Here is a 23,940-nt window from a genome sequence, read left to right as displayed (position 1 = left end):
ATCTGATTCAATGTATGATGGAGCCGAGTTTGCCTTTTCTCACAATATTTAATTTAAGGTGCTCCAAAGCTTTTTACTGTCATTCTTTGTTTCATTGTGTAGTTTTAAAAAATGTATACAGTTTAGCTACATGATTTCTCAATTTGCAATACGTTTGCCAATCGGTTGTGCAGCCAGACTCATTTGCCATTCCTTTTGCCTCATCCCTCTCAACCATACCATTTTTTAAATTCCTCATCAATCCACGGGGATTTAATTTTTTCCAGTAATTTTCTTAATGGGTGCATGCTTATTAGTAACTGGAATAAGCTATTTCATAAATGTGTCAAGTGCAGTGTATGTTGGCTCCTCATTACACACCATGGATCAAAAAAATATTCTTTACATCAACAACATAGGAATCACAAAAATCTTATTGTATGACCTCTTATACAATATATTAGGCCCAGCCTTTGGAACTTTTGGTTTTCCTAGATATGGCTACTGTATTGTGATCGCTACATCCGATGGATCTGGATACTGCTTTCAAGCTAATTTCTGCAGCATTAAAGATGTGATCAATACACGTTGATTTCATTCATGTGCTGTTTGTAACTACCCTGGTAGATTGACTGAGAACCTGAACCAGGCACTGGTTACAGTTTGAAGCTTTTTCTTGAGTGGTCAGCTTGATGAAAGTCAGACGATATTTAAGTCACCCAGAAAATATACCTCTGTTGATATCACGCACATTATCAAGCATTTCACACGTTATCTAGATACTGACTTAGCACTTTGGTCTATAGCAGCTTTCGAAAAGAATGGACTTAACGTGAGCCAGATGAACTTGTAGCCATATTACTTATTTAACATGCGATCCTCTCTAAACTTTCCAGGAATGTGGTTCGGAATATAAACAACACCTCCACCATTGGCTTTTGTCTTTCCTGTAAATGTTATAACCTTGTATTGCAAAAACTGTATCAAATGTATTATCTAAGTGAGTTTCAGAGAGAGTCAGAATATGAATGTCATCTGATACTAGCAAGTTATTGATTTCATGGAACTGGTTTCTTATGCTACATATGTTAACATGGGCTATTTTGAGCACCTTCTGTGATGCTTGTTTTGATTGATTGCTTTACTGGGAAGCTTAGCAGAAGTAGGTATGCTCATGTTATTTATGTTAGTGCAGGGTGATCTGCACACAGTGGACTTCCTACTAGGGCACACCGCCTCAGTGCTAACAGTATAAAACTGGTTCATAGGCACATGACTGCATACAATAGCTGTAGGATCAGCAGAGGCATTCAGGGAAGTTAGAGGAACTTAAATGAGGTTACTTGCATTGTCTACCAAAACCCCTGGTATAATGTACATTTGCTGAAGCATTATGACAACTCAGCGTCACAATGGTAGTAGGGATTAACTGAGCTGGGCTTGGGTCATTAAGTCATTGTCTCAACGCAGCCTTGTGAAAGGATCTAGGAACCCAAGTGATTTGGGTGGATCCCATCCTCCTTATAAAGCATGTTTTAGTTTCCAAAAGGTATCGAAATTGTCCACCAAAGCTATACCCTTTGAGCTTCAATAATCATGGAACCAGATGTGAAGAGAGAATCTTGCTAAAGTGTTCAACGCCACGATTGAGAGGGCACAGGGCCAGATAACACGGGTATTTTATTAGTAGAGAGTCAATCAGCTCTTTTAAAATCCAGTTTCAACTGTTCAGAGCTGCCCTTCATAATGTCATTAAAACCCACATGGACTATGATAGAATCAACTTGGAGATGGAGAAGCCCCGCTCGATCCAGAGCATGTTGCCAATGTCGACTTCAAAATCTTAGGGGTAGGCACTGTGGGCGCAGACACAGGTAACCCCCAGCGGCGAAGGTGCAGGAAGAACAGGCAACAGGACGGAGAAACTATTGGTTGTTTGTATCCGCTCCGGGCCTCTCGTTGGGACTGTAGACTGCGTTGTGGGAGGCCGCTGTCTCCACGGCTTGTGACATGCGAGCATTGTTGATTGCCATGCTCCTCTTGCTGTGCTCCTTCGACTCCACTGTCAGATAGGGGAGCTCCGGGCTACTCCGGCCAGTCGGATAACAACAAGGTGGAGATGCATCCAACAAACACAAACGCCGTTCAGCCACCGGCGTAGAAAAGGTAAACATTCCACTCTGCGTTTGCCCCAGTTTCTTACGTAGGCTGGCGACCTGCATGATCAAGGAATCCACCTCAAACCTATAATCCTCGGCAAGCAAACAATTGCTGCATTGGAACTTGAGTGATCCAGGTTGTCCCGAAACAAAGCGTAGTAGATACAGTGCCCGGAACCGTTCATCTATACATGTAACGTAAACTCACTCACTTTTGTACATCGCCTTGGTCTGTTCAATTGACCTTATTTTAGCGCCCCAAAAACGTAATACTTCCAGATCAACTGTAATGTCAATACCATTGTAAATCACAATTTCTCCCCTTTCCAACAGAATCAATTACATGACCCCCACGCTGCCCGTTTCTGCATAATTAAAGAAGACAATGAGCCCCGTCGGGTCTTTTTAAAAATGTAGGGTGGGGAAAAGAAACTAATGCGTGATAGTGAGAAGGAGAGATGTGTGGGAAAATCGCTTTTTTTCACTCTACCTGTCCAACTTATCACCTTATCGCCTCTAAAATGTAAATAAAACACTATAAAGAGTTTGTGTCATTACACACCTATTTGAAGGTTTGTGTCGAATTTGAATCTGGTTTTTAGGGCAGTGCTGAAGGGGTCTTCGAAGTGAACAGCGGCTTTGAGAATGATGATCGCATGCAATGATGACGCAAAAAAATACTAGGTATCCCCCCTTGTCACTGTCCATTTCTTGTTTTTAAAGGATGATAGAAGTGCTACACCTGGTGGAGAGAGATTGTAAGACATAAATAATTGCTTTATGCGTGCTGTACGTTACGACATGACACGTCACGATGTAACGGTGGGTCCATTTAAAAAAAACTTTTCTCCAATACTATAGAGCCATTACCATGTCAACCAACGCTTGAATAGAAACCTAGTTTTTGAAGTCAACACAGTCGCTACAGTCCCATTAGTTTTCTTTGTAGCCTCGTTTGAATGTTGCGGTTGCTCACATTTGCTAACTAGACTGTGACTGACATACTTCACCAGATTATAGTGCTGAGGTGAATCGGTAACGAGTGCAATTTACTGTTCCTTTCACCATAACACGAGTGTATACTCCAAACAGTTGTAAAATTGAAGTTGTGCGACGGAAACTAGCGTTTGTATTAGGGATGGGCACGGTTATTTGACTATCCGAACGGACGTTAGTATTCGATAACTTGGGAGACTTTTTTTTGTTGCTTTCTTTTAAGGCTTTGTCTAAAATATTTATAAATGATATGACGATGCTACATAGCCTACAAGGATATGCCATTTGCATTCGATATTTAAATAAAACGACAGTTATGAGTGCACCCGTTTAAACAGAGACGCGTCCATTTTACACGTGTAGCTTGTTATTGACTGTCAATCAAAGCCGCGCTACAGTCAGAGTGGGATATTTCTAATCGATGCAAAAATGGAATTAAAATGATAAGGTGTAGGCTACAATGATCAACCAACAGTTAGGCTGTTTCGTATGGAGTTGTAGAGCAGAATACCCTCAATTAGCCTTGCTACTTTAGCTAGTTAGCTGGCTACTGTAGCTATTTAGAGTCTTGATGAGGTCGAGACGGGCACTTCCTGATGGTATGATAAACTTGCTGCTGGTTATCTAACTCTCTCGCTCATGCCCGCTTTGTCACTCGTGCCCGCTTTGTCACTCGCGCTCTCTCATTCTAATTCAGATTGCTTTATTGGCATGAAATGCAATTTGTAGATACTGCCAAAGCAGTATAGTGGTACAGCATTTCAGTAAATACAGGACAATGCAATGTGGATAATGAAAGTTAATTTCAGTAGTAATATTAATCGTTGACAGTACATATCATGTATACAGATACTGCTGTTGTATTGTGTAATCTTCGGTCGATACATTTAATTAAATGAAACGATCATAAAAGAATGGCTAATAAATCAACAACAATATACATGGTTACACTATATTACTTGTAAGTATATATACAATGTAAATACTTAAGGGAATTAATGGTCATAGGATGTCTCTCAGCCTATGGCAATCATACAGCCAAGTTTAGTTGTTTACTTGAAGAGATCTACCTATCAAAACTCACAGCTCCCCCTCTTCCAATTTGTTGTGGCTATAAAATTCCAGAAAATTGTGCAGTGAATTCTGCTAGATGAAAAGCCAAAATTAGTATGACATCTGGGCATTTACAGGATAATAGACTTTTGAGAATGTGCATACTTTAAAACTATGTTTTGTGTGTGTACTCAAACGGTCTACAGCCAGTATGGGTATTTGGACACGGCCCCTGAGTTGACCGTTCATGTGAACACTTATCGACCAGTATCCACTTTCAAGCCAATTGTAGAAAGCTCTTCAGCCCTGGCTTTCTGGCTTTGCAAGGAAGCGCTCAGACATTCCATGAGAGAATTACCTCCAACTGGGCTGAGTGGATGAACTCTCTGATCATTAGGATCCACACATACCAATCACTCTAATGCTGGGAAATTACAGACCAGGGCAATTATCAGCAGGGCGAGTTCTACAGAGGCAGCCTCCAGGCAGCCAATCTTTTTTTTAAATGACTCCAATCAGAGTCATATTACAACTTTGGCAAAATGATTAAGATCCCTGGTGTTTTGTAGCATTCAGAGAAACTATGTCTTCTCAAGAGGACTGGAGAGGCATTTTACGGTTCAGAATTTGTGCTTGATAAGGAACAAACAAAAGCTGACACAATTTAACTTGATTATGGCTATATCTCCATAGAATTTGTCCCTTAAATTGATCCACCATCCCAAATGTTAAATATGTCCCTGGTATAATGTACTGTATAATGCTAATTAAGTGGGTGCTTAAATTTGTCCTATTTCAGACATGTACAAGTGTTTTTTTGTTTGTTTTTTTGCATACAAACTATCAGTCAAAAGTTTAGACACCTACTCTTTCCAGGGTTTCTCTTAATTTGTACTATTTTCTACATTGTAGAATAATAGTGAAGACAAAAACTATAACATAACACATGGAATCATGAATCATATTTGATTACTTTATTTCATTCCAAGTCATCTCATTTCTACAAAGCTGCTGTCTGACAAATCACTATTTTAGTAGTTTGTCAAAGTAAATAAGACATACTTTTATGACTGCTGAATACCAATCACTTAGATCATGTATTTTCAGGCAGAGATACCTCACGATGCAGCCTGCGCTCTATCCTGTGTAGGCGAGCAATGGATTATGGTCATTGTAGTTAATTACTGCTTTTTCTGCACTATGTTGGATATTGTTATTTTGGTAACTCCTTACTACACTGAACAAAGTATAAATGAAACATGTAAAGTGTTGGTCGCATGTTTCATGAGCTGAAATAAAAGATCCCAGAAAGGTTTTATATGCGCAAAGATTTTAATTTCTCTCAAATTTTGTGCACACATTTGTTTATATCCCTGTTAGTGATCATTTCTCCTTTTGTCAATATAATCCATCGACCTGACAGGTGTGGCATATCAAGAAGCTGATTTAAACAGCATACTCATTACACAGGTGCACCTTGTGCTAGGGAACAATAAAAGGCCACTCTAAAATTGGCCATTATCTCAATGTCACAGATGTTTTGAGGGAGTGTGCAATTGGCATGCTGACTGCAGGAATGTCCACCAGAGCTGTTCCCAGAGAATTCAATATTAATTTCTCAACCATAAACCACCTCCAATGTCGTTTTAGAGAATTTGGCAGTACGTCAAACTGGCCTCACAACTGCAAGCCACGTGTAACCACACCAGCCCAGGTGTAGATTAGGGCTAATCTATTTATTTCAATTGACTGATTTCCTTGTGTCAACTGTAACTCAGCAAAATCTTTGAAATTGTTGCTTTTATTTTTGTTCAGTATACATCCCACAGTTCGGGCTTGATCTGATTTATCTCTAGAGAAACTCCATTGTGCTCTCAGAAAAAACAAAGGAAATGGAATTCAAATAATTGAACATGTGAAGTCAATTTTTTTTTTTTTTAAACAAAAAAAGAACCAAAATGTTGGGTAATTCCCCAGAACTATCTACCATGCTGCTCTGTGTTAGTGGTGGGACCTTATCTGTTATTGCTTTATTGACCTCTGTCGCTGTTTACTCCCATGATGAACTGGGAATGGAAAAGTGCAGGGAGCCCACTGGCTTAGTAACATAATGACAGGGCCAGCCTATTTACTTTTATTCACATGACTCCGACCAGGTATTCCCTGCAAAGGAGTGTGTAGCATAAACCTTGCCGATTCCATTTTTTATCCATGGCAACATATTTTGAATAAGCAATTTCCGCTATAGGCATTGACCTCCTTCCCATTCCCCATTTGCCACGTTCTTATTTGTTTACTACAGTTTTCCTACCGCTACCTGAGCCTAACCCCCAATTGTGGATTAACAAGGCTGGCTGGACATTGTGACCTGTGCCAGGCTGTCACTCACTGTCACCTCTGGGGACCCGCAGAAGGAGCAACCAGGCTACCGTGGCGCCTCTCCCACACTCGCTGCTCTTATTCCCACTTACCTCCTTGTGCGTAGTACTGCTTGGCTAGCCTCGATCTAGGGCCCTGTTTTGCACAGTCATGTGACATACCTGGATTTGAACCCTTTTCATCAAACTGTCACCTTTTGTTGTCAGATGGTTCAGGAGTATCATTTTTATTTTAGTAATTTAGCAGACACTCTTATCCAGAGCGACTTAAAATTGGCACAGTTATCTTAAAATAGCTAGGTGAGACCACGTATCACAGTTGTAACAAGTACATTTTCCCTCAATAGTTATCAACAAAGTCTGTGCTAGTAGGAATTGACCAAAGTAAACAATAACAAGTTGAAACAGAAATTATACTCTGCTGGTCTTGTAGAAACAGTAGAGGTCCCTTCCCAGCTATAAATGGAGACCATAGCTTGAATTCTTTTGGTGCAATTCTCATTTCTGAATATGGTTTAAAATACAGAATAAAATATTTCTGTCACATGATTGCGCAAAACACAGGATCCTGTCTATTACACATTTTACTGTGCTGCTATTGGAGGAGCAGGAGAAAAGGGTCAAGGTAGAGTCTTGTTCTTGTATTGAAGCTGCCAACAGTGTCGGTGGTAGGAGAGGAGTCGCCGCCGATGGCACTCTTATCTGGTAGTTCTACGAACACTAATTTGTCAAGCACACACGGCAGCGTTGCGTTCTCTCATCCCTCCCTCTTCCCTTCCTCCCTCCTTCCCAGAAGCACAGGCCTCTTGTTTGAGCTCTCTCTCATTTCCTTTTGGTTTCTCATCTCATTTCAAACCTGACGCCACAGGGGCAACGCTGAAGGTGGGCCTGAAAACATGTCGCTGCGCTGTGATTGGATATACAAACAGGTTATGCAGCCCGCTGCTGAATCCTAAGCCGTTTTCTTTCCCCTTCCACTAGATGGAGTGACACTACTTGTGACGTGTTCAATTATGCTAAATCAATGGCCACTTCGAGATGAATCATTACCATTTTATTTCTTATTGTATAACTCATGCAAAAAACATAACGAGCACAGTATTCATATTGCCATATTCGCTATGCAATTTTATAAATGTCAAACAATCAATTTGATAATTTCATTCGTTTTTTTATGTTGAGATTGACATCTGGACGGTATAGTGTACAATCCCAACCATGAACTTCATCCAGAGCAGTGTCATCACACGCCGATTACAGCTGTCTTTCTGGGAAGCCTCCAAGAGCTTTCCACAACTGGATTGTGCAGCATTTACCTTTAAAAAATATATATATATATATTATTATTTTCAAAATTATTCAAGCTCTGTTTGGTTGTTGATCATTGCTAGACAACCATTTTCTGGTCTTGTCGTAGATTCTAATGCAGATTTAAGTCAAAACTGTAACATTCACTGTCCTCTTGGTAAGCAACTCAAGTGTCGATTGTCCTGCTGAAAGATGAATTCATCTCCCAGTGTCTGGTAGAAAGCAGACTGAACCAGGTTTTCCTCTAGGATTTTGCCTGTGCTCCATTTATTTTTTTTATCCTGGAAAAACACCCCAGTTAATGATTACAAGCAGATCCATAACATGATCCAGCCACCACTATGCTTGAAAATATGAAGAGTGGTACTAATTAATGTGTTGTATTGTATTTGCCCAAAACGTAACACTTTGTATTCAGGACAAACATTTAATTGCTTTGCCACATTTGTTTTTGCAGTAATACTGGAGTGGCTTGTTGTGAACAGACTGCATATTTTGGACAATTTGTATTCTGTACAGGCTTCTATTTCACTCTGTCAATCTAGTATTGTGGAGTAACTACAATGTTGTTCCATCCTCGATTTTCTCCTATCACAGCCATTAAACTAGGACTGTTTTAAAGTCACCTTTGGCCTTGTGGTGAAAACCCTGAATGGTTTCCCTCCTTTAGATGAGGTGGTCATTAAAAAAATCACTATTGCGCACACTAACTTTTTAAGCAAAAGTGAACTGCTGAACTTATTTAGACTTGCCATGACAAAGCGGTTGAATACTTATTGACTCAAGACATTTCAGCTTTTCATTTGTAAAAACAAAAATACAATAAAAACATAATTCCACTTTGACATTATGGGGTATTGTGTGTAGTAGACCAGTGACAATCTCAATTTAATCCATTTTAAATTCAGACTGTTACACAACTAAACGTGGATAAAGTCGAGGGGTGTGAATACTTTCTGACGGCACTGCACATATAACTAGGAATAAAGTCTCATAATAAACAGTACCAGCAGCATATGTGATGAGTCAAAGTTAGTGCAAAACGGGTCAATGCAGGTAGTCCGGGTATCTATTTGGTTAACTATTCAACTAACTCTGTCCTATGGCTTGGGTGGAGAAGCTGTTTAGGGACCTGTTGGTTCCAGACTTGGTGCATCGGTACCCCTAGTCTATGACTTGGGTGGCTGGAGTCTTAGACAATTTTTAGGGCCTTCTTCTGACACCGCCTGGTATAGAGCTCCTGGATGGCAACCAGTCAAGGTGCTCTCCATGGTGCAGCAGTATAACTTTTTGAGGATCTGAGGGCCCATGCCAAATCTTTTCAGCCTCCCGAGGGGTAAGAGGTGTTGTGGTGCCCTCTTCATGACTGTGTTGGTGTGTTTTGGACCATGATAGATGTTGAATTATGACTTTAATCACAACAAGGGAGACATGTACGCTCTGGGGTCTCATTTTCTGTGCTTCCTGTTAGCGGAGTGATGCGAATTGCCCGCAACGTCTCCCTATCAAAATTAGTCATTAAAAATGGCTGGTGTGTTGTTACATTGACAATAATAACAGTTTAGGCCTAGATAACATGGCTGGGGTGCTCAGGGGGCGCTCTGTTCTTAATGCTTGTACTTCTGATTTGAGGACTAGCAAAGGCTTAATACTTTCAATGCTTGTTGCACATGCATTATGTATGCAGCTAACCCTCGACTGGTTCTCAACTCTGGAGTGTCGTATTTCAGCATCACACTTAGCTTGATGTAATATTTCAACCTGCTCCACTTTATGTGATTTCTAAGTAAAGTTGCGAATAGAGTACATGAGATGCCTTCCCCTTGCCTTGTGGCTTTTTGGATGTCGTCTCTGAATTGTTTATGCGTTGTTGCAGCCAAGAGACATTTCAGGCCATCATGTCTTGGCACTTATTAGGACGGCTCCACTGCCACATTTTAATGTTTTGATCTCATTCTCTTTAATGAATTGGGTTGTTCCCTAAAATGAGCCCCTTTAAGTGGAAATTGTGTACAAATATAGAATTTTAAAAGCCTGTTTATATTAAATGAAGTGCCCTTTTTAATATAGATGACATGGAAAATTTCAATAAATCTGACATGTCCCTCTGTGCATCCTCTGACATCTAGGAAGTGTTTTAACCCACTTCAATCCAACTTTTCTCCAAGTTTCGCTATCATTATCAAACCTTAGTTATTTTGTTGCTTTGACAGTTATTTATGAAGATCATTTATTGCATGTTATTAGTGATTAATTTTAAGGAAGAAAAAAAAACCTGTTCCACATTTTCAAGTCAACCTTTTTACGTGAGCTGAACTCTTGTTTCAATATGGTGAAACTATTCCTTTTTACGTTTTTTAAATATATTTTTTAAAACACATTGAACATATAATACTCAAATCCTAGTGTAAAAGCAGGTGAGCTCAGCTGGTTCTACTCTTTCAACATTTTCTGGTGTTTTGTGATAAAGTAAGCCGTGTTGAATATTACACGTCAGACAGGCTAGACATTTTTTAACAATTACATTTTTTTGTGAAGCGTGCATTCAATTGCCCCGCCCTGTTGCACACCTCAAGCTTCCATTCCCCCTGTCACAAAATAATTTATGGCTGATATAAGATGACGTCGTCAACTATTACTTTATTTGGTCCTTAATAGGCACTTTATTTCACTTATTTAACATCTTGAGATGGGGAAGAGTGCCTTTTATTAAGTTGAACGTGCTCTTTATGACAATGTTAAAATTTGTTGAAATATAACTTTTTTTTGTTTTTCCCCCCCCACCAAGTTACACTTCTCAAAAGGCACCCAATTGGTGGAACAAACCCAATTTGCATTTGCTTTGCACACTTTCCTCTCACTTGTCACTTTTTTTAGTCATATTCCTATCAGGTTAGTTAGCCCTATTTCCTGCAAGGGCTTTATATTGGGTGAGAGGCTATTGATGTTCTGGGGATTATTTTTCTCACAGATGCCCAAATAGACTGAGGAATGTTGTGATGAATATCAACGTGTGGTGGTTGCCGCTGCGAGCCAGTGCCATGCTCTTCCAGCTTCGATGCGAAGTGCCGTGGATGAATCCAAGGCGATTCCCCATCTTCTCTCGTGTGTCAGAAGCAGTTGTGCGCCCTGTCGAGAAGCCAATTAAACTTGAACCAAGCCACAGTGCGAAGATAAATGTGTTTAGTATTTTGACTGGTTTGTGTCACCGACATTCCTAGCCTTTTGTTAAACTGTAGCATAGCCACGGTCTCAAGTTTCCCCTAAACCACAAAAATCCATTGTAAGACTATTTAAGATGTCAGCTATTGGCCTTGTTTTTAAAATACAATATGCAAAGAGCGTCTCTGTTTTGTCTCTGGTTGGTTGAGATTCTAGGTTTTTAGAGAATGCATCAGTGCTCCATCTCCTCTCTCTCTCGCGCTTTTTCTATCAACTTCTCTCTCCTTGTCTCCCGCCTTCCCTGCTCAGACACTCTGTGGCCATGTGTCTGCTCACATGAGATGCTCACACATCTGCTCCCACACGCCTGCCTGCATCTCCCGCGCCTGCCTGCATCTCCCGCGCCTGCCTGCATCTCCCGCGCCTGCCTGCATCTCCCGCGCCTGCATGCATCTCCCGCGCCTGCCTGCATCTCACATGCTTGCTCAGATTGTTTTTAGTATGAAGCACCTAGCTAAGCAGTGCATTGGGAAAGTACTCAAACCCCTTTACTTTTCCACATTTTTATTCTAAAATGTATTAAATATTTTTTCCCTCATCAATCTACACGCAATACCCCATAATGACAAAGCGAAAACAGGTTTAAATTTGTTTTGTAAATGTATTCAAAATTTTAAAAACGAACCTTATTTACATATCTATTCAGACCCTTTGCTAAGAGACTCAAAATTGAGCTCAGGTGCATCTTGTTTCTATTGGTTATCTTCGATATTTCTACAACTTGATTGGAGTCCACCAGTGGTAAATTCAATTGATTGGACATGATTTGGGAAGGAACACACCTGTCTATATAAGGTCCCACAGTTGACAGTGCATGTCAGAGCAAAAACCAAGACATGAGGTTGAAGGAATTGTCCATAGACCTCCAAGACAGGATTGTGTCAAGGCACAGATCTGGGGAAAGGTACCAAATAATTTCTGCAGCATTGAAGGTCCCAAGAACACAGTGGCCTCCATTATTCTTAAATGTATGAAGATTGGAACCACCAAGTCTCTTCCAAGAGCTGGCCGCCCAGCCAAACTGAGCAATCGGGGGAGAAGGTCCTTGGTCATGGAGGTAACCAAGAACCCGATGGTCACTCTGACAGCGCTCCGGAGTTCCTCTGTGGAAAAGACAACCAATTCTGCAACACTCCACCAATCAGGCTTTTATGGTGGAGTGGCCAGACAGAAGACACTCCTCAGTAAAAGGCACATGACAGCCCGCTTAGAGTTTGCCAAAAGGTGCACAAAGTACTCCCATACCATGAGAAACAAGATTTGCGTCACATCTGGAGGAAACCTGGCACATCCCTACGATGAAGCATGGTAGTGGTAGTATGCTTTGGGGATGTTTTTCAGGGACTGGGAGACTAGTCAGGATCAAGGGAAAGGTGAACAAAGCGAAGTACAGAGCTCCTTGGTGAAAACCTGCTCCAAAGTGCTCAGGAGTTCAGACTGGGGTGAAGGTTCACCTTCCAACAGGACAACGACCATAAGCACACAGCCAAGACAACGCAGGAGTGGCTTCGGGACAAGTCTGAGTCTCCTTGAGTGGCCCAACCAGAGCGCAGACTTGAACCCGATCGAACATCTCTTGATAGACCTGAAAGTAGCTGTGCAGCGACACTCCCCATCCAACCTGACAAAGCTTGAGAGGATCTGCAGAGAAGAATAGGAGAAACTCCCCAAATACACGTGTGACAAGCTTGTAGCGTCATACCCAAGAAGACTTGAGGCTGTAATTGCTGCCGATGGTGCTTCAACAAAGTACTGAGTAAAGGGTCTGAATACCTATCACATTTACATATTCCAGTATTTTTATTTTTAATACATTTGCAAAAATGTCTAAGCCTGTTTTTGGTTGTTATTATGGGGTGTGTAGATTTAGGGAATAATTATTATTTATCTTTTTTTTTTTTTTAATAAGGCTGTAACGTAATAAAATGTGGACAAGGGGTCTCTCTCCCCCCTGTCAGTCTTCGCAAGCCAGCTGTGGTCAAGATGGATGTCCAGTACATTGTAGCTCCTTTTCTGTTCGTCTGTCGGAGTATCACAGATAACCTTTTTTTATTGCCAATTTAAAGTCTGGGGAGGTGCCCCTCCTATTGTGACTTTGTGTCCTTTATTTTAATCTGATGGACAGAATTATGGTTTGCCTTAAAGGAACGAAGGTCATATCAGACCCATGTTTGTCTCTGCAGCATTACTGCTGTCGTTAGATTTCCTAACCTTGTTTTATCACCCATTGGGGGAAAAAGAGTCTTAATGTATTATTAGATTCTCAGTCCATCTTCTTTCCTTGCGCAGAGAAGGCTATTTTGTTGGTTCTAGTCCAAGTTAAATGATGACGAACAAGGGATGTACTTGACCATGAGAGTACGAGGAGAATGGGGGGAGGGAGAGACACCGAGGAGGAGTTTAAAGCAACACACACACTCACTCAACACTGGGGACATTAGACATAAGGATAATAGTGACATCTCCCACATCAATCATACCAGTTGACCGGAGCCTAGCGGTAATTGGAATCAGTAGCGTGGGGATTTGGTCTCTGCTCTGGGTGCTGCCCACACACTAGAGAGGATTGAGGAGCAGATTAAAGTGACGAGAGGTCAATGTTAAAAAATCTGGGAAAGGGCCGTTGGGGCCGGGAATTCCAATATAAATGTAAAGCAGACTGGGTGCAAAAGTGTAGTGCCGTCCTGCTCCATTTGAGCACACCGTTGCGCTCAGGTCGATAGTGACACACGTGTACGCGCACACACGCGAATGGAAATGTCTGTGCCGTCACCGCACATCTCTTTCCACTCACAGACCGGATATGCCTCTGACAATGATGGACACGATCTTGGTTCAGCAGGAGTACGACTGTCCACGGACTGCTTAATAAAACACATCTAAGGGATGTAGGCCACAAGAAGGGATTTTTATGCTTTTCAGACAGCTTGGTAAACAATGTGGCTAAATACACGGGAGTACATCATCAGACAAAGGAGTGAGGACAAGGTTGCTTCCTCGGTGCTCTCTGCTAGATTTGTTCTAATCCATCAAATTGCCTTTGTGCTTCTCCAAGTCAGACCCGTTTTGAATATATTCTAAAAATCCTCTTTTCACCAAGGGATTATGTCTGGGTGTTCTTTTTATTTCCCCCACCAACTAGGAACACAACCAACCACACACAAAGAAACCTAGCACATCCTTTTAACCCGGTTTCACGCTGTCCCAGGCCAGGGCCTTTCTCACAGCACAACCACTTGGAACCAGGTTAGATTTTTAATGGGGTTTTTGGGTCGCCGAGTGCACCTGCCCTCTGTCTCGCGCAAGCCGCTCACAAGGGAATGCAGGGGCCTAGCTCAGCAGGCTCGCCACCACAACTCAATGTTATTTAAACTTCCATTATGGGTATGAAGTGGGAACTGTCAGTCCTCGTCATGCGGATGAGGGGGACCTATACTGTATGGAATCCCATCACAATGAAGAAGCTGCAGGACAAACAGCTGGGCCTGCTCCTGTCACAGCCACGTCAGGATTATTCCTTCCCCGCATATCTAATATGTCTCCACCTCTTTCTCTCTCCTGCACTCCCCTTTTCCTTGGACCACAGCACAGCTGTGGATTTTCCAATCTATCACACTCCCTGACTCGTCCTACATTCTCGAAAATGACACCCTGAGATTCATTATTTGATTCAATCATGTATCTGGGAACGTAAGTGAGGGGGTTGCTCGGCCCCAGTTTTCCTTTTAGATTAGCTTCCATTGACTGCCCTCCTGACTAGCTGGCTCGGCTTCATTTCAGGGCCTGGAACACAGGGCTGTTTTTGAGTTGCGTTCAGGGACGTGAGTTGGTATTGGACAGAAGTCGGGCTCACGTTTTTGTTTGTGAGCCGTTTAAATTGAGTTCTGGACTTTGGTTTTGGCCGCCTGAGGGCTGTTCCTAGTGCGTGCATGTCATTTGTCCATTCCTGGAACTCTAATCATATTTAATATCCCTTTTCACTAGCTTTCTGCTCACTACAATCCATCTCTAGTCATGCTGCTCCTCTCCTTTCTCCAAGTGCAATCTGGAGTTCTCCGACCTGCCCCAATCTATCCCGTCACACACACACACAGGTTGACTCAAGACCATGTGACGGATACTCTTGTTATGTTCTCTCATGTACTCCTATTTTGAATTCTAAACTGGTGTCTTGGAAGCCAATTTCGATTTGTGTGTGTGTCTCCAGATGTGCCAGCCCAATTTGGATTTCCTTTTTACAGCGATGCGTAGTTTGATCGCAGGAGAGGTGTCGGAATTATGGGTGTCTTGTCTTTGTCCATGTTTTTATTGGGATTGATTCCAAAACAACCCTATTACCATGTTTCTCTTGGCTCTCGCTTATGCACTCTCCAGTCTGAGTTGACCTTCCTCCTTAACGCCCTGGTTCCTGTGTTCTCTTCTCCCCTCAGTGCTTGACATGGCTCGCCACGTGCCCCTGTACCGGGCGCTGCTGGAGCTGCTGCGGGCCATCTCCACCTCCACGGCCCTGGTGCCCCTGCTGCTGCCTCTGTCAGGAGACCCCAGCCAGGAGGAAGAGGAGGAGGGAAGCTCCGAGGGACAGACGTCTGTGGGCATGCTGCTGGCCAAGATGAAGACCTGCGTGGACACCTACACTAACCGCCTCAGGTGGGGACTTAAACGGACAGAGTAAGAACATACAACACAAGCAAAGAATAAAGTCTTACTGCCCATGTAATCAATGTAAATTGATGGTTTCCGCCGCGCATTAGCGTTTCAAGGGGGTTCGATCCTGGGCCAGCCTCCTCCCTGGTCTCTAGACTGTGAGTCATCAGCAGTAGTGAGCCTGTAGACCTGACCTGTGGGCCTGTGACCATCCATTATTAATCACAGCCCCAAAGTGTGCAGGAAGTCCATGTTATTCTGCTTCAGCAGCACAATTAACAGTTTGTGTAAAGGATCCTTAACCCCCTCCCATATATCTCTCCCCACCATCCAGCCCAGTGCTGAGCTTTACGCAAAGACCGTAGCAGGACACTTCAGAGGAGCCGAGGCACTGTTAACCTCTTCCTAGCCTCTACGCTAGCTACACACATCCGCCCAGTGCGCGGAATCCTCAGTATTCCGTGGGATCCCATCCGAGGAGTCAATATTTAAAGGATGTGAGCCATGCGTGGTTAGCCGTGGAGACATATCAAACCGTTCCAGCGCATGTACGATTCCCACAGACATGCATGTCTCCTCCCTGGTGGCATGTTATGAATTTAATGCTCCAGCTGGGTGTTAGAAGGCACAGCCCCTCCCTCTTGAATGTCCCACCAACAAACATGCCAGGACCCATGACAGTTGTTTTCAAATGTACAGCAGAATAGCCAATCCACCCTGGGAGACTGACAGACCTACCTGGTGGTCTGTACCCCTGCTGCTTATCAGCAACACAATTAGGATTACTGTCTGAGGGTGGTCCAGCATGAAGCTGTGGTTTCTTCACCAGTGATGGGGGGGTGGAAGGAAAATGCCCTGCTATCGGCTCCGTCAGGCCCCAGCGATAATGCATTCATAAGCATCATATCCACAGGCATTACATCAGGCTGGACTCTGAGGGCTGAGGTCCGGACATACCGAGAGAGTTCTAATGAAAGCAGGGCCTTGGGGCGGTTGGGACAGCTGGGCATCCACAGCAGAGCGTTAGGCATTCTCTTCAACTGTCTCTCCCCATCTGTGTCCAGCCTGCCAAGGCATGTGTTGGCCGCCTGGCCTGCAATGGAATGGAATGAAATGGCCGATGAGGACGGGGAGGGGGGGGGGTTGGTGACAGAAGACCTTCGCTGACTGTCCTTGGTGGAGCAGAGGGGCGAGAAAGGGGAGGGAACTTGGCGGCTGTTCAACTTCACAAAAGGTCATGTGGAAAGTGTCTTTTTCAGCCACCCATCAGCAAGGCCGCGGAATCCATTCTCCTCTCAGCTCCCACTGCGTTTTTATGCACAAGGTTAAAGGACTGTTTTAATGTCCCTCGTGTATTTCAGCCACCTCTGGGGTTTTCCACTTAACCCAGGAGTTTTGATGCAGGGACTTATTTTAATTTGAACTGGGATGAAAGTAGGGAGGTTTTTTCAATGTCTCTGCTTACCTAGTTGTGAGCGCCAAATGATTTATGCTGCAAGTCTTCACAAAACTGGTTAAAGTATTCATGGCACCTGGACAAGAGGAATGGTGTCCTTGCCACTTCGTTACATTTGTCTGAACATTGGGTCAGATGGTCTTTGCTTCTTGGTTTTGAGGCTTCACCGTTGGATGCACACCCCTTTAACAGAGCATGACAAATACTGGGAATGGGTATATCAATTTTGCTCCAGGATTGTGGCTCACTGGGCAATATGCTCCTTTTCAGATGGACATGGGTATCATCTACAGAACCGCTCAAAATGTTTAATTGTTGCACTGTAGAGCACTCCTTAGGACCATTGAACATTTCTATTCCCATCAGTAATCTTGTCGCCTCAGATTTCCTTCCGTGATTGACTGCAATGCAAGTAAATTAGCGATATATGTCACTGCAGGCAGGGATTATGTTGATTTACTGAACTCCTCTTTTTGTTATTCAGGTCAAAGAAAGACAAGGCAAAAGGCGTGGTGAAGCCTGATAGCTCAGACCCAGAGCCTGAGGGCCTGACCCTGCTGGTGCCTGACATCCAGAGGACGGCTGAGATTGTCTACGCTGCCACCACCAGCCTACGGCAGGCAAACCAGGGTAAGGCTGGCCGCACACACGTCGCTCTCTGGCCTAGGGCCAAACCATGCCGAGCAAGGGGACTATTAGTCTGGACCCTCCTTGGCTTTTTTTTACAGACATTTATTGTAATACGAAGTGACACAGTAAAATGTTAGCCCGTGCCTTTTTAAAGGTTGTCTGGTTTTGGCTCTTTCAAAAGATTTTCTCCCCCTCCCCCCTTGAAATTCGACTGAATTATTTCAGCAGGTCCCAAATGTCTTCCCAGTCTACATTTTTCTCGCTACCTCTCCCTTTTGTCTTGTGTGTTCTTGGGACAAGGACAAGAAAATGGGTCTCTTAAGTTTAGTCTCCACAAGTACAAATTCCCTGGGCTGTCATTGACTTGGAGCCTTTTAAGTCTCAATTTTATCTTAATCATGGAAACGCGTCCTGTTTTAGGCCTGAACATCCCTTACCCAACTCCAACCCCACTCTGTCAGTGACAGGTTAAAAGTTAACCCGTTCCCTTACATCGCTTTGATGATAAATAGAGACTTTTTTGTCCTATTGTGGCCACCTGTTGTCCCACAGGCCCCATGCAGCCCTTCTGTCCGCGTCCCCACGGTGCAGGGAGACCCGCAGTGCAGACAGTCACGAGAAGGACAGGAGAGTTCGGTAGTGAGAGGGCATCGGGTCATAAAACTCGCTGTCAGGGAGCTCCTGCCAGCCGTTACTCACCGTTGCTGAAGAAAGCTGCCAACCGATGCATCTGACCTATGATTGACTGACACCCCCCCCCCCCCCCCCTCCCCGGTGGCTCTCTCTATTTGGGGATGGGGGCGGGAATGTTCAGATCAATGCAGCCGTCACTTTACACAAGGAAATTCATATGATAATGGCCACTGGATTCATGTTCCAAAAGGAAATGGGCAGCATAGAGGGCTAGACCGATATGCGTTTTGTTTTAATTAGTCTTTAAAATGGCCCAGCGACAGGCTTACGAGGAGGCGGGCGTTTAAAAGCTCTGTTCCTACAGTCTAGTATTTGACTGGTTAAACTGGGCAACTGTTCCAAGAAATATTGATATCCAACGCTAACGTGCCAACAGAACTGAGAGTAAATAAAGTATCGACGGACCCCCCCTTGCATCCTAAGTCTGGTCGTAATAGGCCAGTAAAATGCACCAGTAATTTAATGGGAGGTACATCTGTCCAGGTTGCAGTAACTAAAGCAGAGGATGAGAGTGGGGCTGGGGTGCTATAAATAGACCGTTAATTATGTGAATGCATTAACTGCTTTCTATCCCGTCTCTCGACTGTCGGTGCAAAAATTGGTGGCCGTTTCCATTGTCATTTGTCTTGGACATGGTTTAGCTGTCGACAAGACCCAGAAGAAATTGGAGGGTAGGGGGTGGGAGAATCTCCCAACGGATTGCAGATTAATTCATCAATATGAAGGTGAAAACGGGAGGATAAGGAGGTCTGACAAACCCTGCCATTACCTGCGAATGCCATCATATTCTGAGATAATCTTGTTGAGCCGAAGAGGAATATGACTTTTTGTGTTTTCGATGTTAATCGATTTAGTCGGCGTGGACTAGGTAGTAATATCAATGAAGCGGTTACCTCAGCAGTCCTTTATCACAGTGTGGTTGGTTTGTTTGTTTGCCAGGAAGATTAATGTAAAGATGGTAGGTCTGGACCCAGATCCAGGCGGACACAGCAGTAAGCCAGGGATGACAGGGATGACTTTGAACCTGCCATGGTAACAAGGTTTTCTTTTTATCTTTCCCTCCATCAGAGAGGAAGTTGGCCGAGTCCTCGAAGAAGGCAACAACCAGACCCAAACCCATGTCCATCCTACGCTCACTAGAGGAGAAGTACGTGGCCATCATGAAGAAGCTTCAGTTTGGTGAGTGCTTTTAAGTTTCTGTGTGTTTGTGTTCAATGTGTGGTGTACAGTTGGGCCAGTTGTGGTTTGGTGGGTACCGTATGTTGGAAATGTGGAAATGTTTCTTTTCAAGACAGAGGAGGAATGCTTAGACATACTAGAGGCAGGGCTCTTCACTCTGAGGCTGGCTGTCGGTTGGTCCCTCCCTCAGTGCACGTAATGCCCAGAACACAGCAGCAGCACAGCCCCAAACCCCCTCCTACCCCTTTCTGAAATGATAGATAAATCAGGGAGGAAGGTATTTTCTGTCTGTCACTTCTCATCCTGCCACGCCGTGGTTGATTACGGGACTTTTGTTGTGCCGCAATTGATTTTTTTTGCGCACGGCACACGTCTAAAGTAACCGCAAGTGACATGAATGTAAACGGTCTTGCTCTGGCCCAAGTACAAGAGAGAGACGGTCGACGAGCCGAGGTATCAAGGCAGGAACCCCGGTGTGGAATATGATTAAAGGACATAGGGGCCATGTCATTACTGAATAGAGGTTTACTGCCAGATGCATGTGTACTCGTTTATCCAAGTGGGAGGATATTTGCATGATATGCCAACAGGGTGTTTGTTTCATGCCTTTTATTCTTTTGATGTGTAGTGAACCATTTTGAAAGTGTTTAAACCTTCTCTCCTGCAGTCCCAGTAGGTATTGACATTAATACCTGTGTTGGGTCTCTCCCTGGCAGACACCTTTGAGATGGTCTCGGAGGACGATGACGGCAAGCTGGTGTTCAAGGTGAACTACCACTACATGTCTCAGGTGAAGAACGCCAGCGACGCCAACAGCGCTGCCCGCGCCCGCCGCCTGGCACAGGAGGCCGTCACGCTCTCCACCTCGCTGCCCCTCTCCTCCTCCTCCAGCGTCTTTGTCCGCTGCGACGAAGAGCGACTGGACATCATGAAGGTACAGATGTATACGGCCCTGTCCTCTACGGTCCTCTGTGCTGTACCATTTACACTCAGTCTCTTGCACCTTCAGTAATCAATCCACTTGATTTGATACTGTACATACCTTTCAGCATGTCTTTTACAAGCCCAAACCACCTAGCCTATCATTTCCCCTCCCCGTTGTATACATGCAGTACTAGCCACTCACGTTTTACGTAATCATCTGTAGAAGTGATATCTGTTCAATGGTATTCAAGATGTTTATGAAATGCCTTTACCGGAGACCCCATCTGTCTGATTCAGAGATGATGGCCAGCTGATGATGATGATGATGCTTGTAAAAGTGAGCAGGGTGTTTCCAGGACTGTTCCAGTCAAATGGATGCCGTCTGGGACACTAAAACCGCAGGACTTGCGCTACTTGCGGTTGTTGCAGCAGGGGGGTGGGGGGTTGGGTTTGGTCTGTTGGGGACTCTGCTTCTGGTCTTGATAGCCTATGGCTTCGCATTCCAATGCCGTCATTGAAAGTCTTACTCCTTTTCCAATGACGTTTAATACATGGCCCTGGCCCCTTTTCTGATTACTGGCAAAGTCTCATTTGGTAAATGTCAAAACCCTCGTCTGCTAAGGTTCTATTTCTGCCGAGAACACAACTTTTCCCTTAGCAGCACAAGAACGGGCCACAAGTTGATAGAGGCTGGAGGACGTGGTGGGACATTGTGGATGTCTAGTGACCCATCTGGGGTTGTTGCCCCCCTCATTTCAAGTGTCCCCAGAGAGCTCCTGTCCTACTGGCATAGTTTAAAAAATAAATAACAAGTTAAATAAATAAAAAATACTGCCATAAACAGTGTATGATTCTTTCACCGGGAGCGGTAGCATCAAGCTATCTTAGTAGACATTATTAGCAAAACCACTTGCTCCAGTTTTCCCACCTACTTCTCTGGGAAGCGCACTAAAAGTGTCTGAATGTTAATGTCGAAATATACTTACCGCCTGAGTGACACTTGGTGCCCTCAAGCTATCTTGCGAGCGCTCTGCTGGTTTGGATAGGCATGCTACTCCTCACACCTGACGCTGCTGAGACAGGGGTCAGTCAGTCTGTGTTTGACTCTCACCCTCCCCACACATTCTCTCCCTCTCTCACACACACCAACTACCTACCTACAGTGTGTCCACGTCCTCTTTACCGTCACACGTCTTCTCGTATCTTCCTACCTCTCTCCCCCGGATCAGTGGTTCTTTGATTTTTATTTATTTATTACTATTCTGTGTCTTGTTCCTGTTCCACGCTGCCTGCTTCACTCTGCCTCTACTCCTCCTCCCCCATCAGCAAGCTGCTCTCTTCAGCTGGCAGCGTGGCCAGCTCTCTCCTCCCCATTCTCTCCTTCTCTTCAGCTGGCAGCGTGGCCAGCTCTCTCCTCCCCATTCTCTCCTTCTCTTCAGCTGGCAGCGTGGCCAGCTCTCTCCTCCCCATTCTCTCCTTCTCTTCAGCTGGCAGCGTGGCCAGCTCTCTCCTCCCCATTCTCTCCTTCTCTTCAGCTGGCAGCGTGGCCAGCTCTCTCCTCCCCATTCTCTCCTCTTCAGCTGGCAGCGTGGCCAGCCCCCCCCCCCCTCCCCTCCCCTCCCCATTCTCTCCTCCTCTACAGCTGGGAAAGCTAACCTCCCTGAAACTTCACTCAGACACCTTGTTTGTTGATGCAAGAACACAGGACACTCCCAGGATCTCCCCCTCTCCCCCTTCAGGGATGAAAGGGGATATTCACCGTTTTGATCTCACAATGTGACAGCTGTGTAGAGCCAGCCGCACCCCCTAACCAGCCATAAGCCTACTCTGCTGCTTCTCTCTGTCCGCTCCCTCTGCCCATCTCCCATCGGTTTTTAAATGTTACTTAGCCGTGATGGTGATCTTGGGGTGTGCAAACAGTGATGGGGTTTTGTTATGGATATGTAGATATATTTTAATTTGGCCTGTAAGGACTAGCAGGCCAGCCTGACTGGGCTTCACTGTGGCGCAGCCTCGGAGTGCCACTGCCAGAGACAAAACGGAGCACAGGGACGGTCATGCTTGCGCCTTAACGTCACTGAAAGATTTGCGTTTCTAGCCAAACCCCATTCTATCGCAAATTGCCGCATAATTTTTAAACTACTCGTGGGTCGTACGTTTTTGGTTTGGTAACAAACGACCTTGTTTAGTCATGTTACCTGGCTAGCTAGCTAACATGGTACCCTTTGGCTATGCACACATTTGGATTGCACAGGAAAAACAGAGAAGGGATACAGAGCCTACTCTAAGAGATGCTTATGCCTACTCAATGTAAATCATTCTAAGGTAAATCTGAAGGGGGAAAAAATCCATCTGATGTTCCTTAAATTCTGTTTGGTGTCTAACTTTTGGGAGCAGTGTGTGGGAGAGGGATTAAGTGTGTGTGTGTGTATGGGAGAGAGAGAAACGCTTCGAACACACCGACAGCATCCTTGCGCAAAATAGTACGCAGCATCATCTGGATATGTGTGCAACAAAAGTTCAACGTTCACCTTCTGCTACCATTACTGTCATGCCGTCTACGCGTACAGTTTGACCCCTACGTTCGATAAATCCAACATATGCACCACACCGAATGCACTGCAACTGCCTCTGCAAGGCGAACGCAGCGTTTTCATTGGAAGGCTGTGTGTAAAGTTGTCTGAAGAGTAGGATAAAGGTGGTTTCATATAAACCTGGTGTGTTTCCCCTTTTCTTACACAATGAAAATTCAGATCATTATGCATTTATGTTCCTTACTACGTTCTTCATGCCCAATCACAGGTAGGCATTTGGATATGAGTAAATCAGTTATTTTCTGCAGTAGCCCTTTCTGTTATACAGTAAAAAGTGCAGTGTTTCCCCTATACTAAATTTTAGCAATGCCGGGCCGTCACTGCTATATAGTTGCCACCATTCGACTAGGGGATCATCTAAAATTCCAAAAATGGCATGGGGCCCTCATTTGATTTTACGAGTCACTCAGATGGCATAAGAACATTACATAATCCATGGCAAAATGTGTATTGCTGGAAGTTAGCTTTAAAACAGCTAAATTGTCTCTGCGGCCTCTACAGTTTGCGGTCGGAGGCCACCCCCGCACCCTGCCACCCCCGCACCCTGCCACCCCCACACTAACTTTGCCACCGCTGCTCTAAAAAAAATCATTCGGGAAACACTGAAGCGTGAAGTTAAATTCAACGTGTTTTATTGAGTAGAGGTGTGAATATCAGGGTCAGGGTATTGTGCAGAAAGTATACAAAATGGGAACAGGCGTCCTGGGGGACGGAGCAAACCCCGA

At 44.2% G+C, this 23,940-nt stretch overlaps 1 protein-coding gene and 1 long non-coding RNA gene across 2 annotated transcripts in view; one reads left to right on the top strand and one right to left on the bottom strand.

Moving 5' to 3' along the window:
• The window catches only part of LOC115113252 (baculoviral IAP repeat-containing protein 6-like), a 142,214-nt gene that overhangs the window by 101,609 nt on the left and 16,665 nt on the right, over nt 1-23,940 (top strand). The window contains 4 exon segments of the mRNA XM_029640721.2: nt 15,526-15,742; nt 17,680-17,825; nt 19,587-19,697; nt 20,414-20,631. Coding sequence (XP_029496581.2) covers nt 15,526-15,742; nt 17,680-17,825; nt 19,587-19,697; nt 20,414-20,631 — 692 coding nt within the window.
• LOC115113255 (uncharacterized) lies at nt 5,176-22,078 on the bottom strand. Its single transcript, XR_003861090.2, has 3 exons — nt 21,779-22,078; nt 21,608-21,691; nt 5,176-7,881 (listed from the first exon to the last, which is right to left on the bottom strand). It is a non-coding gene; the product is annotated as an uncharacterized LOC115113255 (long non-coding RNA).

The sequence above is a fragment of the Oncorhynchus nerka genome, linkage group LG28 (assembly GCF_034236695.1).
Source record: "Oncorhynchus nerka isolate Pitt River linkage group LG28, Oner_Uvic_2.0, whole genome shotgun sequence".
Taxonomy (NCBI): domain Eukaryota; kingdom Metazoa; phylum Chordata; class Actinopteri; order Salmoniformes; family Salmonidae; genus Oncorhynchus; species Oncorhynchus nerka.
The sequence above is the reverse complement of the archived record's forward strand: the minus strand, read 5'-3'. Positions and strand labels throughout refer to the sequence as shown.